This window comes from Alligator sinensis, unplaced genomic scaffold (assembly GCF_000455745.1).
Source record: "Alligator sinensis unplaced genomic scaffold, ASM45574v1 scaffold1794_1, whole genome shotgun sequence".
Classification (NCBI taxonomy): domain Eukaryota; kingdom Metazoa; phylum Chordata; order Crocodylia; family Alligatoridae; genus Alligator; species Alligator sinensis.
In genome coordinates this window covers 50,782-67,908 of record NW_005843567.1, presented here as the reverse complement: position 1 = coordinate 67,908, position 17,127 = coordinate 50,782, and the positions used below count along the sequence as shown (strand labels likewise).

The 17,127-nt window shown below is 49.9% G+C and overlaps 1 protein-coding gene across 1 annotated transcript in view; it reads right to left on the bottom strand.

Annotated features, from left to right (window-relative positions):
- LOC112548816 overlaps positions 1-11,933 on the bottom strand; it is a 21,370-nt gene extending 9,437 nt beyond the window's left edge. Inside the window, exons 1-4 of the mRNA XM_025195540.1 lie at positions 11,870-11,933; positions 9,361-9,672; positions 2,483-2,581; positions 1,096-1,120 (exon numbers count right to left, since the gene is read on the bottom strand). Of these exons, the coding sequence (XP_025051325.1) occupies positions 1,096-1,120; positions 2,483-2,581; positions 9,361-9,672; positions 11,870-11,933 (500 nt within the window). The remainder of the gene's footprint in view (positions 1-1,095; positions 1,121-2,482; positions 2,582-9,360; positions 9,673-11,869) is intronic.
- Between the last annotated feature and the right edge of the window lie 5,194 nt (positions 11,934-17,127).

Genomic DNA, 17,127 nt, shown 5'->3' with positions numbered 1-17,127 from the left:
TCCAGAGGTGCTTGTTGTTTCCTCTGGAGGCAGGGCACTCTTGCAGCATGCGGTGATGAGGAGAGAGCCAGGTTCAGATTCACCTGGATGACCGCATGGATAATGGCTGCCCTTCTTCCTCGCCCAGGCCTTTTTAAAACCTCCCTGACCTCAGCAGCCGGTCCAACCGAAGCTGCCAATACTGGCTACAAACCGGCCAATCTGCAAAGCATCCCTGGCTACCTGGGCCCGCGCGCAGGGCCGGGTCTTCCCCCCCCCGCCCAGGTGACCAGAGCATCGCCTCCCAGGCGCCAGGCTTTTGTCTGCAGACAAGGAGCGAGATCCCCGCTGTGAGAGATTCAACAGCAGCCTCTCGGGCTGGCTGAGACAGATCTCTGGAGAGGGGCACCGACGGGGGCATTTCTGCCACACACGCTACCAGTACGTGCAAGATGGCTGCATGGGCAGGTGTGAGCTGCTGTGACATTAGGGCAGAGGTCAGCAACCCCCGGCACGTGTGCCGAGCATGGCACACAAGGCCATTTTGCTCGGTACACCACTGCCAGCCCAGGCTCTAAGCAGCTGCTGCCAGCCACGGAGCCCAGGCTGCTCCCCGCAGGCGGCTGGGCGGGTGGGAGACAGCCCTGCTGTGTGGGCCAGCTGCAGCCGGGAGGCTGCAAACGGCTGCTCCGGGCTCCGGCATGTCAGCACTCCAGCACCTTCCAAGGTAGACGTTGTGGGTTTTTTGGCACTCCGGACAAAAAGCATTGCCTACCTCTGCATTAGGGTGTTAATATGATGTGCCGTGATGATCGCTGAATGTCTGCACAGAGAGTATTGCATTACCTACCTCAGTGCTGCTCATGACATGTAGGAAAGGGAAGAGGAGCTCATAGGATGGGGATCTGCGCAGGCTGCTGTCAGAGCACATGGAACGGCACCCCCATTTCCTCTCTCCCCAGTCTGGCCGACAGCCCCAACAGGATAGAGGAGATGAGCTCAGAGGTAACTGGGCCCCACTGAAGGAAAGCCAGTGAGGGGAAGCCTAGGGGCAAGATCTATGCTCCCTATTGCTGCTTCTGCACATCTGAGTATTTTATGTAGCAAACAACTTACCTCTTGTTTCCACACCACACCTTATCTGCAAAGAGAAATGAGATAATTAGCTAGCATGTCTCTTCCATGATAAACCCAAGATAGTTTTCCATGCACTGTGGCGTACTCTGAATCATCTTCAAGCTCAGAGAAAGCCATTTAAATTAGCACCAGCAAAGCTCTATTCCTTTAGTATCAGAAGCAACAAGATCTGAATGCGGACGGATGATGTAGACGTGACAGCTCTGCTGCTTGATCTCATCAACCTGCCTATCAGACTCAGGTCACACAGGGCAGTGCCACTTTCCTTCTCCCCTTGCAAGGCTGCTCCTGCTCTATTCAGGAAATGCCTCCTCCAGCGGAGAAACGGAGTCACATCCACTTGTGTCTTGATTTTGCTGCTAAGCCTTTCAAAAAAGAACTCGAGGAACCCCAGGCATGACCAACACCAAACAACCAAGTCTTTGTTAATGCTTGGAGCAAGGGATCGGACTAGATGAGACCTCCTGAGGTCCCTTCCAACCCTCATCGTCTATGATTGTGTGATGATGGCACCGAGTGCCTGCTTAGCAAATTTGTGGATGACACCAAGCTGGGTGGAGATATGGACACTCTGGAGGGCAGGGCTAGGATCCAGAATGACCTGGATAGATGGGAGAAATGGTCCGTGATCAGTCAGATGAGATTCAGGAGGGACAAGTGCAAAGTCCTGCACTTGAGACAGAGCATGCGCAAATAGAGACTGAGGAATGACTGGCTGGGCTGCAGTATTGCAGAGAAGGACTTGCGGGGTTACAGTGCCCAATATGAGCCAAAGGTATGGTCTTGTTGCAAATAAAGCCAACAGCATTCTGGGTTGTATGAAGAGGAGCATCACCTGCAGATCAAGGGGAGTGATTCTGCTGCTCTATTCAGCACTGGGGAAGCCTTCCCTGGAGTCCTGTGTCCAGTTTTGCACCCCCTGTTCAGGAAGGATGTGAACAGTTTGGAAAGAGCCCACCACAAAGCAGCAAAAATGATCCAGGGCTTGGGATAATTCAGCCCTACTTTCTAGGATTTCTATGAACCTGCAGGTAGTGATGGTCACCATTCTCCAGTGACCTTGGACCTAGTGGCCAAAGTCAATAGGGCCTTGGACCTTGGACCCAGAACAAAGTCAATAGAGCCATGTCCGTTTTCACCAGGTTGGTATCTGACTGAAAGATGTCATCCCGTTCCCAGCATCCTACACCAAAAAAACTTCCAATTAAACACTATATCATTCCTGGAAAGGGGCTGAAGTATCTTAAGCCTTGTCAGCCTGCTTGATTCACACAGGAGACATCCTCCGACCATGGAAAAGCTAAGACTATAAAGCCACTACATTAATCACCATCAGTTGGCTCCATTTTCCAAGCATGGTACTTACACATCTTGAAGAGGACTAAGAAGAAAATAAGTCCAAGAACCAGAACAGCTGCAGTGATGGGTATCAGCAGAAAATAGGCAGGCAGCTGCTGTGTTGGAGCTGGAAAACAACAAGAATGAATGCATTATTTCTGGCGAGATGTCACCTCCACCACTTAAGCAGGACAGGTGTGCTGGCTCTCTGAAGTGCTCATGGCACTGCAAAGATCTGTACCCTTGTTCATTTACACTTGTTACCCTCATTGTACCTCTACCACCTTCAGGGCCTGAAGTGTCAACTGCAGGTTGGCAACCATTTAATAGCAGCCTTCAACTCCCTGCAAGGGGCTGCAAAGAGGATGGAGCTGGGCTGTTCTCGGTGGGGCAGATGACAGAACAAGGAGCAATGGGCTCAAATTGCAGCAAGGGAAGTTGAGGTTGGATATTAGGAAGAATTTTCTCACTAGGACGGTGGTAAAACACTGGAACAGGTTACCCAGAAAAGTTGTGGACTCTCCTTGGAGGTGTTGAAGACCCAGCTAGACAAGCCTTGGCTGGGATGATGCAGTTGGGGCTGGTCCTGCTTGGAGCAGGGGTTGGACTAGATGTGACCTCCTGAGCTCCCTCCCAGCCCTCCTTGTCTGTGATTCTACCAGTTTATAGGCTGCCTGGCTGGGAGGCTAGGAGACACTGCAACTGGTAATGAATAAACGAGGGTGCAGCCACAACGAGGGTTAAAAGGCCCCGGAGCAGAGTGCAAGGGAAGAGGGGAGGTTGGTGCACGGCAGGACAAGCACAGAGCCTGAGTTGCTTTTCTCCAGCTCTGAGAAAAGACCACAGGTTTGGTTTGGTATTTGCACATTTGCTTAAGTTGTTTGCTGGGGGGAAACCTGAACTCAGAGCAGACTGGCCTTGATGAAGGAGCTGAGTGAGTGACCCCCTTACAACACACCTTTAAATCATCTGCAATATAGCTCCTAAAAACTGTCACCCTTGAAAACCCTCAGAAATGGCAGCAGGTCAGGAGAGATTTCCTAGGTGCTTTCAGCTCGGATTCAGCAGTAATTTTCATTCCACGCAGGAGCCTCATTTCCAAAATGTCATCACCCGGAAACAGGACTTGTCTGTGCTAGCCCTCTCCACCCCTTTCTTCTTTAAGAGTGCTCAGTGGATGTGTCTACATGTGCATTTACTGTGCAGTAACTTACTATGCAGTAAGTGGTTGTTAGACCAGTATCTACACGTGTAGGCGTCACTGCGCAATAACGCTGTGTGCCGTCCAACTTGGGAGTAAAGTAACGCTGAAGTTGGCTCATACACACATTGTTAGTGCGCAGTAAGGTGTCGACACATGCAGCAACTACTCCGGAGCAGATTTGCTACTTGCATTATGCAGGTAGCAAATTTACTCCTGAGTTGGCCTAGTTATAAGTTACTGAACAGTAATGGTGCACATGTAGATGCGCTCAGTGATGTGTAACAGGCCTGGTTTTACCAAGCAAGATCCAGATCTGACTCAAACCATTCCTGAAGCAGCCCAGCTACAGCAGCACAGAGCTGACACTGGCTCATTTATCCTGTTTCTTCACAGGGAAGCTAGCTTGCAAGGGACTCTGTGCTACTCTGAACCTGCTGCTTCCAGTCCTAGAACCGGCTTGGGTGACTACAGTTCAGGCATCTTGGAATATATCCCAGCCTACACGGTGACATCCTTTCACAGGGTGATATCTCCCTGCTATTGAGTTTCTTTTTGACTCACAAGTATAACTCATTAGCCACAGGTGCCACAGCAGTAGAAACATAGGCCATGAGAGGTGGGTCATTGAGTCCTTAACCATAGACACCGGTCAGCTTCCTCCTAACCCAAATCGCTCAGCCAGTGGTAGAGGTGACACAGGAAGTCTTGCTAGCTGCTGCACTGTTTAGCAGGCTACCTGCAGAGTTACCAAGAAAGCCATGAGTGAGGCAGGGTGCTCTAAAGAGCCAGCCCAGCGCTGCACATTTTCCAGCACGGGAGGCAACTCAATGCCCATGCCTACTGCTCTCTGCACCCACACGTGCAGTCCTGCCCTTCTGTACTTACAACACAGGGCAGGTAAAATTCAATATTAATGTAATATGAAATGGCTAAATGCTGGTTTCCACATCACCCTTGGCACAGTGCATCATGCTCCAGCCTCCTCTGGGCAAGAGGCAGTGAAGCTAAAGATGCTACTTTTCAGACTCCCTAACTCCTGGTTATTTTAGTGCTTTTACCTGTGCCTCTGCTCCTGCCCGCCGTGACTCCCCACAGAGCAGTCAGGCAGTCATACTCACCTAGGTTTGGATGGGGATGATCCCGCCTCAGGCGCGGGTTGGACCAGATGACCTCTGGGGTCCCTTCCAGCCCCACTACTCGATGACTGTGAACTTTCCAACTTTCAGTAGTCACCACCTGGCCCCAGCTATCCAGCACATCACGTCCATGTACTTTCCATGGTGCAAGGCAGAAATAAACCCAGCAGACCTTGGAGGATTATTTTCTGAGGAGGGCTTGTACCCATCACACTTCCCCCCGATGGTGCCGTGGATGTGACTTGGAGAGAACGGAGGTGAACCTGGGCCATCTGCACACCTCGTAATGTCCGGCGGCCAGAATAGCTCTGGGGGCAGTGGGACAAGTTAGAGCAGCCCCAGGACCAGTTGACAGGAGCAGGGAAGCATGGAGTAACTTAGGGTTACCACTGCAGAGACCCCTGAGCAGCACCCAGCACCGTCAGGCACAACCCAGGGCTGGGGCTGTTGTTGTCAGGGAAGGGCCAGAGCCACCCAGATGAATTAGCTCCAAGTGAGGGTGGAGGTTGAGATAGGAAAGAAGATGCTCAGGCCGACCGGCCCCCTCCCTGGATTGCCTCAATCCCCATGTAAGAAAGGCTCCTGGGGCATCTTCTGGCACTGCCCAGGGTCCCCAGGACCTATTCTAGCCAACAAGTTAAGTCAAAGGAAGGAAAACAGTGTGAAAATGGATTGTCTGGTGTAAAACCAACTCCACTGACCATGGCAAATGGAAGCAGTAAAAGAAAGGGACTTTGCTACGTTAGTCTGACATCCGGCACAAGGTAAGGTAGGTGTGCATCTAATAGGCTAATTAAATAAGATATACAGAGAGCGTAAGCTATCATGAGGTCAAGCTCATTTAAAAGAGCCAACTCCTAACTGTTTTGATTCTTTTATTCACAAAGTACCTTTTCCTGAAATGAGCAGGAGACAGTGTTAACACTTTTTTACGCAACCTGCCATAAAGTTGTGGCAGTCATTGTCCCAGGAGGTGGTGGAGGCAGAGAGCAGAGCCAGGGTCAACGAGGGACTGGATACATTCATGGAGGACAGATCTATTCAGAGCTATTGAGCAAAATGGTTGGAGATATTTCCGCTGGCATCTCGAAGCCAATAATGCCAGGGAAAGTATTGAATAAGGGATAATCGCTCCAGAGATATTCAGTCCCATGCTTTCCCTGTTGCACGGGATACCAGGCTAGATGGGTCATTGGTCTGACCCCGAATGGCATTGTGTATGTTCTTATATTCCTTACACACAATTTAGGAACCAGCTTCTTCCCTCCTTCTTCACTTCCATAGATTAGGTCATGTTTTTTTAAAGGGCATCAACTCAGCATCCAGTTTTGTTCCTGTGAGTGGCTGGGGGTGCACAGATAGCTGTGCACCTGACTGGCACATCCCATCTCCTACTGACGTGTCTAAGTGCTACACAACGAACTCACAAACACTTGTTCTGAAAAAACGCGCCCCCGTCGTTTTGCCAATGCAGAATTGGAGACCACTTCTGAATTCGAGCCTTATGTACATACAGTTCCTATAAGCTTTGTCCATGCCTGTGCAAGGCTGCAACAAATATATCGGGAATTACAGAGAAACAAAAGAAAAATAACATAGTTATGGGTGGCAGGTCAGAAACTATCATCAGAAGTGTTATCCTGCGTCGAAACTGGTGCTTAAACTAGAAAGTGTAGATGCAGTAATAGCAACACTGGGAGCGCAGAAATAAAACAATGCAACATTAACCACAGATGTAAGTACCTGCAGCAACCAGGCAATGATAACACTTGTTGCAGCAAATCAAACTTTGACAACGCCCCTAAGGGGAGGAAGTCTGGGTGTCAGAATAAACTGAAAAAAGCTTTATGAGCTAAAGAAAAGCCCAATGATAAAAAAGATGTAATGATAGTAGGGGCTTTGGGGTGGAAACCAAAGGTATTAGGGTGTGCTGTAAGGGGAGACAGGAGAAGACTGGAGGGGAAGAGACACAGAGAGGTGTGTGTGTGTGTGTGTGTGTGTGTGTGTGTGTGTGTGTGTACAGGACTTAGATATGGGCAAGCACACACATACACAAACAGAGTTCATACATATATATATATATACACACACACATACTATGTGTGTGCATGTATATAACAACTCTATCTAGTCATCTGTTGTGTGTGTGTATATATATATATATAGTTAATTTATACACACACAGTTCATAAACATAAATATGTAACAGCTATAAGCATATATAACGGACAACTACATACAAATATATGTGTGTAGTTGTCTGTTGTATATAGTTAGAGTTATTACATATTTATATTTATATCTATGAACTATGTGTGTGCATGTATAAAACAACTCTATCTATCTAGTCATCTGTTGTGTGTGTGTGTATGCAGGGTGTATAGTTGTTTTATACATGCACTCCTAGGAGCATGGGGACCAAGCAGGAGGAACTTGCACACCTGCTTGCAGATAAAGAAGTCGACCTGGTTGGGCTAACAGAAACTTGGTGGGATCCTACCCGTGACTGGGCAGCGGGCATTGAGGGCTACAGGCTGTACAGACAGGACAGAGTGGGGAGAAAGGTGGCGGGGAGTGGGGAGCATTGCTCTCTATGTTAAGGAGCAATATACATCTTCCATAGTTAATTTGGGCCAGGAAGAAGGACAAATTGAGGTACTGTGGGTCAAGGTACAGGGGGGTCGGGATGAAAGGGACTTGATAGTGGGTGTCTACTACAGACCCCCACACCAGGGGGATGCGTTAGGCCTACACTTCTCGAGACAGCTCTCAGAGGCGGCGCGCTCAAAGGACTTGGTCATCACGGGTGACTTTAACTTCCCAGATGTTGGCTGGGAGAAACAGGCAGCCAGCTCAGCCCGTTCACAAAGGTTTCTAACCTCCTTACAGGGCCTTCACCTATCGCAGGAGGTACGCATTCCCACCAGGGGAAGTGCCTTACTAGACTTGGTGCTGGCCACGGGGGACGACTTGGTGGGGGATCTGCAGGTGCCAGGTGACCTGGGGGGAGCGACCACCCATTGGTAGGGTTCACTCTCCGGAGAAAGGTGGGGAAGACAACTAGGAGGGCGGAAGTGCTAGGCTTCAGGAAGGCCAACTTCAACAAGCTCCGGAGATTAGTTAGGGAGGGGCTGACTGGTAAAAGCCTTGGAGAGACAGGAGTCCAGGAAGGGTGGGTGTTTCTCAAGGGACTAATCCTGCAGGTACAGAAAAGGACCATCCCCTGAAGGGATTAGTCCCTTCTGACCCTAGCATCTATGAAACTATGTGTGTGTGGGTGTGTGTGTAGTTGTTATAAGCTAATTAAAGAGACAAATTAATATAAGTGTCCAGTATTGTACTAGGTACAATCATTACAAGTGTTACAAAAGCTATTTGGACTGCAAAAAGTTGTCCAGACTTAAAAATTAAACTCCCTCCTTCTGACAAAACCAAAGAGGCTGCTGTTGGAGAAACTGGACAGCTAATGTTATTTTGATTTCCCAAGCCATGGTGTAGACGGCTCGTTCTTCAGTGATCCATGGAAGTGCATCTTCAATGCAAATTTACCTGGGGGGGTTAGTACCTTTATTGGGCAGCTGCTCGGAGCCTCACCTGGGCGTGCTGTCAGACCCCAGAGCGGCAGCTCTCAAGGCTGCTGACCCACCTAGCACAACCTCAGCTGTGCTATCCAGTTCCCTCGTGTTTGTATGAGCCTTTATGGGTCTGAGTTTTGGAAACTCCTTTATGGGAGTTTCCATGGAAACCCCTTTATGGGTCTGAGTTTTGGAAAAGCTGTGCGAGTGGAACCGGGTATCTAATCTGTAGGTGCAGGCACTGAGCCTGCCTGTGCAACCCGGGTGCTTGCACTCACACCTGCCTGAGGGCGAAGGCAGCTGAGAATCAGCCCCATTTTCTACATCGCTTGCGCTGCCAGCGCAGCTTGCCCTTATTCTCCCTCTTCTGCTTTCTCACGCAGGTAGCTCTGCCCCTTGCTCCCTGCACCAGGCTCCAAACGCCTGCCCTGATGCCCTCTGGCATCCCTCGCCATGCCTTTAAAATACTGCTCGGGACTCCCCCTTTCTAGCCTCCCTGCTAGGATCCAGCACAGTCCTATTTTGATGTTCCCATGCCCACCCCTCGTGGGCACGGGGCTTCCCAGCTAAAAGGGAAGTGGTGAATGTGATAGAGAACCTGGCTGCAGGGCTCACCTTGGCTGAGCCCTCTGGCTTTGGTAAAGGAAAAGCAAGGGGGACCTGGTGGACAGTAACCAGCTTCCCACCCGCACGTGACCTAGCAAGTGCCCCGGGAGCGGGACTGGGCTTTGGAGAGGGGTCTCTCCTTCCCCTCCTCTTCCCTGGCCAGGTCTCACTGTGTTGGTCCCAGCCATATTGGGGAGCACACAGCTCGAGTTTACAATTTTTTCTAGGGCTTTTCCCACCCCTCCTATCACTGAGTCGCTGAGAACTTCTTTCCCAGGAGACATGGTTAACCTTTTACAGGAGATGGTTAATTTATAAGGCCCTTCACAAACAGGCCCAGCTGAGCCCAATACTGAACAGACGGTCTAGAAACAGCAGTTCTTACCTTCATTTCTCATCCCGGGGACCCAGATCGTGCTGCGTGTCTCTGCTGCAAACTGCCTAACCGAGCAGGAAACCTCCGTCCCGTTGGGACAGCCCACGGTATCCACCAGTGCTCTGTAGGTCCCGGCGAAAGTCCCGCTGGGGGCCACCGTTATGGATGATGTGTTGTGATCCAGCATCGTGCGTCCCCCACACGTGGTGTTCAGCGTAACATGAAGAGCCTCTGGGTAGAAGTCGCTCACCAAACAGATCACCAAGGTTGAGTTCAGAGCAGCCTCAGTGGCAGGAGCAGACAGGGAGACGTGGGGTGAAACTGTGGAGATGGAGGGGATAATCCTGCAGTCAGACTCCACGGGCAGGGCAGTTTAGAGATCCCAGCTCTAGGGACAAGATGCTGCTTAGGTGACAGGGGTGTGAAGGTGGGAAATGTCAGTAGCAGCTTGGTGACTGGCAGCATTTTACACCCATAGGTAAATATGGCCACATCCCTCCGCAAGGAAATCTGCCCATTGCCATTTTATGAGTGGGGAAAGTGAGGCACAGAGCGGCTTAGTGATGTGTCTCAGCCACAGAAGGAATCAGAACCACTGCTGGGATTCAGATCCAGGAGCTCCCGTCCCCTCCTTCCTGCGCTCAGACGATGTGGTGCTCTCATCAGACTCAGTGCCCAAGGCCAGGTTCACCTCTTGACCCGTAAATAATTTTGTTCCTTAAACAGCAGAACTTGTGAGTGACTGCAGGCTTATGCACCTGGAAGGTGTGGCCATGCCCACAGGAGTTCAGCAATACATCCAATTAGGTATGAAATATAGTCCAAGTAGCTAATATAGTGGGGCCTGACCTGGGGGTCCGAGAAGTGTCGTATGCGCCTGTGTAAAGCAAACTCATTCTTGATTCACAGAAACCTTGAGGATTTTTTCAACCTAGAGGGAATTTGCCCATGGCCTGTGGCTAATGCATTATGCACTAATGCTGGGGAACATCAGGGAGAAAGGGTGTGTATCTTGGGCCCCTGAGACTGGTTCATCTAGCAGGGTACTACTGGTAGCTGTGGTAACCTGCAGAAGTTTGGGGGGGTTTTAAAAGAGAGGTGCATTTTCAGTACTGAATGGGGTTTGCAGCAAACAACCTTATTCTCCTGAATTAGTGGGGACATGCAATGAAACGGATGTGGATGAAGGAGTTCCAGTTCAGGCATGAGACAGCCTGGGCGCATGACCGAAATTACTGCGCAGTACAGGTGTGCGTCTACATGGACATACTCATACTGCACAGAAAATAGAGCAACTTATGCTGGCTTGAGTGTAAATTTGATATCTGCCTCATGCAGGCATCAAATTTATGCCTGATTCATTACTATTCAAACCTGGCAGGCTTTGTGGCCTCAGTAAGAGCTACCACCCCTGCCGTTTTCACCCCACTATGTTGCAACACCTAGATGTGACGAGAGTTTTGCTTTCAAGAATTTGGGGTGCCGTTTCCTCCAAACCCCTGCACCGATCTTCTTGAAACTTGGCAGGCTTCATCCTCTCTGCAGAGTCAGACTACCACCTCTGAAAATTACATCCAAATCAGACAAAAAACAACAACGTTCTAGATATTCTATTGTTTCCCCATTATACCCTATGGCCGGATCTCCGAGGCGGCTCCGAAGCTCTTTGGAAGCTCCGAACCGCTTTGGGAAGCCGAACGAGGCCAGCGCTTTGACCTGGACGTGCTGCTTCAGACCCCGAAGCGTCCAAAGCTTCTCTGGGTCTGAAGCTCTGTCCAAAGCCTCACACAGCCCTAATGTATAGACACCTTACTGCGCAGTAACACTGTGTGTGTAGACTGACTTGAGACTAACTTTAGTCCCAAGTCAGACAACACACAGCGTTAATGTGCTTTAACGCTTGCATGTGTAGACACTGGCCTATTCCCACTTACTGCACAGTAACTTACTGCACAGTAAATTTGAGCCAGCATAAATGCATGTGTAGACATGCCCACTGAGTCTGAGACACGTTAAACCACGTAAGTAGGGACCTACTTAAATCGTGGTGAGACAAAGGGTTTTTCATGGCCCACAGAGCTAATTTTGTGGGCATTAGGGAGTGGTCCCACCCCTCACCGCTAATTGGCAGTGTCCCTGGAGGCCGCACTCCTTGCCACTGATTGGTGGAACGGTCTCGGCAGCCCCACCCCTCGCCACTGATTGGCTGAGGGGCAAAAATTGCATAAGTAAATAGCAAATTCCACAGAAATATATAAATTAACATATTATTATAATTAAATGTAAACCTAAATCTTTATTTTCCAGTAAGCATTTTTATTTGGGTTGATTCGGTGGGAAATTACAGCCAACGCCATTTTTCGTGGCAATGGCAGAGATTGCCGGCTTTCACTGTTTCTGCAAAAATTGCAAACCCATGATTTAAGTAGATCCCTAAACATAAGTGCACTCCCATGACTTCTGAATTCCCTGGGCTTGTAGGATATGAAAGAAGGACACTCAACGATAACGTCCTTACCGTACACTTCCAGCCGAGTTGCAGGTCCTGTCCAGGTCAATGAAGGAGGAGGCAGGCTTTTCATTAACTTGCAGGTGTAGACTCCAGAGTCGTTCAGCTGAAGGTTTCTGATGAGTAAGGAAGACTGCGGGTTCAGCTGATGGGTCACAGAAAACTTGGACTCCGGGTCTGGCTTGGGCAGTTTGCTGGAAGATTTCACTGCAATTTGCTTTGATGCCCCCGAGCCATTTCTGCCATTGTAGACCCATTCGGACCGGAAATCGGGGAAGTCGCAGCTCCCACAGGCACAGGGCAGAGTCACAGAATCGCCTCTGGCTCCTCTCACAACCGGGGGCCGGTCTAAGTCGCTGTCTGGTTTGCACCACACTGAAGGACAAGATTCAATACTGTAGGCTCCTGCTACACATTACATATATTACGCAATTAAGTGGTAAATCGTACAATAAATGTAGACAGGCCACACTTGCAAAGCAAAACCAGCCACAAGGGCAAAGTAACAAGCACACAATTAACTGGTGAATCGCAATAAATTTAGACCAGCCCCACATGCAGAGTAATTAATACAGGATAAAAATGACAATCCAGCTATAAAAAGAGCCACCTAACTATTAAAATAGTGCCTGAAAATGTGTAATAGCTCTATAGCTGGTTTCTATCCAGCTTTTACTTGAACATGCAGCAGGGCCCTTGGAGACAAAGGGTAACATTGCCAAAGGCACGTCTGTGACCCAGGAGCCTCCATCTCACTGGAATTGCTTGGGGCAGAGGTCAGCAACCTTTTCTGCCTATGGGCTGGAAGGACCCGCCTTGGGTCAGAGGCACGTGGGTGCTAGGGCCACCTGCAGCCACCGCTTCTCCCCTATGTTGGCACGGGGAAAGTGCTCACACAGCCAAAGTCGCCCAACACCAAACAGCCCTGAACGCCCATGTTCATGGCCTGGATCCACTGGCTCCACGGCCCGATCCAGCCTGCAGATCAGAGGTTGCCGAACCCTGCGTCAGGGTGTAAAAACAAAGGTAGCATTTCTCCCGGATCCTACAGACATAACAGCCCGTTGTCCCACTTCACGTACCTGTGAAACACGTGCGGTGAGATATGCTAACGCTTCCCCAGGGCGGGATGAACCCTTTCGTGGCCCTAGACAAGCAAACTCGTGGGCCCCTACTTGATACTGTATAATTATATTACTTTTTTCACTCAATAATTATAGCGTGTAAAATAAGCACACCTGGGTCCCTTCTTCACTTGGGGCCCTACTAATTTGCCTGTGTGCTAATGCTGCATTCCTCTCAAATTAACCAGGGCTCATTCAGGTTCATGGCCAGTCATCCAGGGACAAGCCTGCCAGGCTGTTGCTCTCCCCGGCCATGCAGCAGCGCCCCGCAGAAGGGCTCCAGAGGTAGAGGGCTGCCCTGCTCCTTTTGTGGCCTGGGTTTGGGCTTGGATCAATAGGAACTGCCTCGAATGAGACGTCTGGTTACAGACTCACGGGCCAGATGTGCAGAGGTATTTAGGTTCCTGAAGAGACAGAGAGCGGCCAGGTGGGAGTTTCAGAAGTGCCCAGCACCTTAATTCCCAGGGATTCGAAGGGAACACAGAGCTGCTGGAAATGCCACGCAGCATCTTTAGTACCTAAGCACCATGACAGACCTGGCTTTTAGTTTCCTTTTTCACCTGATATTTGTAAAAGTCTTACCACAAACCACAGCTCGGACTAGTGAAACCCTGGACTTCAGGTTAGTGTTCTTGCCTCCACTGATGTTACTAAAAGGTCTAATGCTGAAACCGTGTCGTGAGCACTGCACCAGCACTGCGTGCACGAGAGTCCCTCCCCCCAGAGTAAGAGTTGCAGGATTGGGCCCTCTGCAAAGGGTTTCCATAGTTTTACTATAACATGTAAGTCCGCTCCTCTGAGGCTTGCACGATGAACTGATGCCTTTGCTACCCCAGAAGCTAAACAAGTCTATAGAAATGGCCGGTAAAGAAGAAAGCACGACTGCAAATGTTGATCTTATGTATTTAAAAGACAAAGCTGCCAAAGAACATCAAAGGAAAGAAAACCAGGGTTTCTGGGATGAACCCAAGACAGAAAGATGATCAGCTATTTCTGGATGGACACGTCCTAGGATGTCTTTGATGAATGCTTGGACCAGAGGTCAGTCCTGATGCTTCTCTCACCAGTTTTACACCTGGGGGTTTTACCATCGTCACCACTGAAGTGAGCCTCACACTACATATTATAATGTCAGGAGAACAAAACCAGTGGTTTCTCTTTCAGCCGTGCACTACGCCCCAAGGCAGCCATCTTACACCGGTGGCAGATACTAAAGCTTGATTCACTAAGTGCAGAACGCAGCTAACAAATTCACTTATTGCAAATACTATTATTTCTGCCCGATGCCACCCTATCAGTATCTTATATGCCACAGTTTACTGCATTGTACATGCACGTCTTTTAGTAGTTGCACAACCTGTTTCATACCATACAGTGTGTGTAATTAAAACACACCCACAAGGATAAAGTCCTGACCTATTTAAGGGGAGTTTTGCTCTTCACCTCAGTGGATCCAAGACTTCACCCACAGTATGTATTAGTCATTTGTGAAACTTTAATCTCCAAAAATACAGGAAGGGATTTCAAGCTTTGTATAAGCACACACTTATTTGCTGTTTTGAAATAAACAGTTTGGCACTTTCATTCGAGCAAATTCTGTTTTGAGACACTAGCAGCACTATACAGATTTTCTAGATGCAATAGAGATGTCTTGTGGTCTGGTGAGACTTCACTTTGCTTTCGCCATTTGATTCAACAGCTCAATGTCGATTGTCTCCAGTTTGCACTAGCTAGCACAGAAGATGCAAACACTTGTCTACAGATGATCGGATTTACTATTTGATCCGAGAGAAACACCCAAATGTTATAGATAAACCTTACCTCTGTGCAGAGCCATCCCCAGCACACAGATGAAGAAGAGGAGCTGTGCCATGTTTCAGCTGAAATTGTGACCTGCTTGTGGCCGCGTCACAAAGCTAGATGGCAACCACACTGCCGCCTGTGCTCACTGCAGACCCTTGAAACCTAGTGAAGCACTGAACTTAAAAATGACAACTTTGCCTGACAGAAATAAAATTCAGCTCAGGGCCCTGAATTTTCTTCTTTCTCACATTTCTTGTGGTCATCTTGAGCAGCGAGGTCAGCTACAAGAACATCTCGAGTCAGCCACATCATCAGATATAAGTAGAATGAGATGAAGGTGGATAATAACCATTTTCAGAGAAATGCTATGAAGTGTCAGATGTGCAATGCTCTTTGAACGACAGATAGCATATTCTAATATATTTCCCCTACAACAATCTCTCATTCTTTGGTTTTGGTTTAGTGGCTGCGCTGGGCAGTGGTTTTGATTGAACGGTCGACAGTGAAACTCATCCTTTTCCTGGACTGACACGGGTCATTTAGAAACCTGCGAGCTGCACAAGCGTTGTAGACTATTCCCTCCCCGTGCGTGTACTTGCATTTTACACTGAACCATGTTTGCCTTCGTATTGCCAGTCGGGCTTTTTTCTATCTCTGCCAGGTTCCTCACCGTCCTCTTGGGTCCTGACCTCCAAATACCTGTATGGCATCTGCAAATTTTACTAAATCACTAATCACCCCCTTTGCAGATTATTAACATATATTTGAAACAATGGGGACCTTATAGGGAATCCTGAGGCCTTGCTGTTCACCTTCTGCTATGATAGAAGTTGATCATTTAAGCCTACCTGCTTTATGTCTCCCAGCTAGTTTTTGATGCATAACAATACGTTACGTCTTACTTCTTGGCTTCTTTGGAGCCTCTTGTGTGGGAGCTTGTGGAAAGCCTTTGGAGAAATCAAAATAAATCATATCACCCGCTTCTCCTCTATCCATCGCTTTACTGATGTGTTCGAGGAATTCCAAAAGAGACGATTTTCCTTTGCAACAGTCATGATCTTCCTATCAGATCATCATTTCCAGTGCTTGTGCTGTTCTTCTCCGTAACCATTTTGTCAATGATTTGGGCTAGGGACAGACATTCAAAAAGCCAGACCCTGAATGGATTCAGCCTTTGCAGGTTAGTCAAATCTGCCTAGATTGAACCAATTTGCAAGTGAACAGACATTCACTGTTAACTCCGGAAATGCAGGCACATGCCTGCAGTGGCTCAGGCCAGAAGCTGGGGGCCGCTAGAGCAGCCCTCGGTTGCAGGGAAGCTGTGCTGGGGGAGCAGGGGGGGGCATGCGAGCTTTGCCTAAGGGGCCAGCCGGCTTCTGGCCGCACCCCCACCTCTGCTGCTGGAGCGGCAAGGGGGGAGCAACTGTTAGGAGGGCAGCACCTCCTCTCATGGTGTCCTGGAACATGAGCCTCTTCCTGGTGGGGGGTCATGTTGCAGGTCGGGGTGGGAGTGGAGGGTCAGGGCCGCCGTGGACTGCGGGGGGTGAGCTGCAGCACCAGGGCTCGGAGGGGTGGCCATAGACCCATAAACCCCTCCCAGCGCTGCTGCTGCTCACCCTGCACAGTCTGTGGCAGGGCTGACTGCCCCCCGCCTGCAGAACAGCCCTGCCCCCCCTCCTTCCCCCCACCAGGAAGAAGTTTGGGCTTCGGGACACCATGACAGGGGGTGCTGCTCCCATCAGGGTCGCTGCCCCCTCGCCTTTTCAGCAGCAGGGGCGGAAGTGCAGCCAGAGGCCAGCCGGTATGGCCCCCTTAGGTGCGGGAGCAGGAGGAGGCTTATTCCATCACTCATGCCACACAGGGAGCAATCGGCGGCAGGGGCAATCAGGTCTGGAAGACCCCAACTGCAGGGCCACTGGGGGCAGAGGGGGTGGAGGGGGGAGAGGGGAATAAATCTCTTCCCTTCCCCCTTCCGGGTCCAGCCAGGCCCCCACCTCTGCCTGTCCCTGCTCCAGCTGGGGAGCAGACAGGGGGAGCCAGCCCTGCTCGGCTGGAACAGAGAGCCCTGCCCAGCCCAGAGAGCATGCTGGGATACTGGGAGACTCTGGTTTAACTTAAACCAGGAAAAGGTCTGGGACAGACATTGCATAAACCGGTTTGAGCTCAATCCGTTAAGTCTGATACTACATTCAACCAGGTTTATCTTGTGCGGGCCGGGAGCGACCCGAGCCCTTTTCGCGCTGCACGCGGGCTGTGGCCAGCAGCCCGGGCACGCGGGGGCGGAGAGGGAAGGCCTTCAAGCTGGAATTAGGCACGGACGCGTAGCGGTAGTTTAAAAGA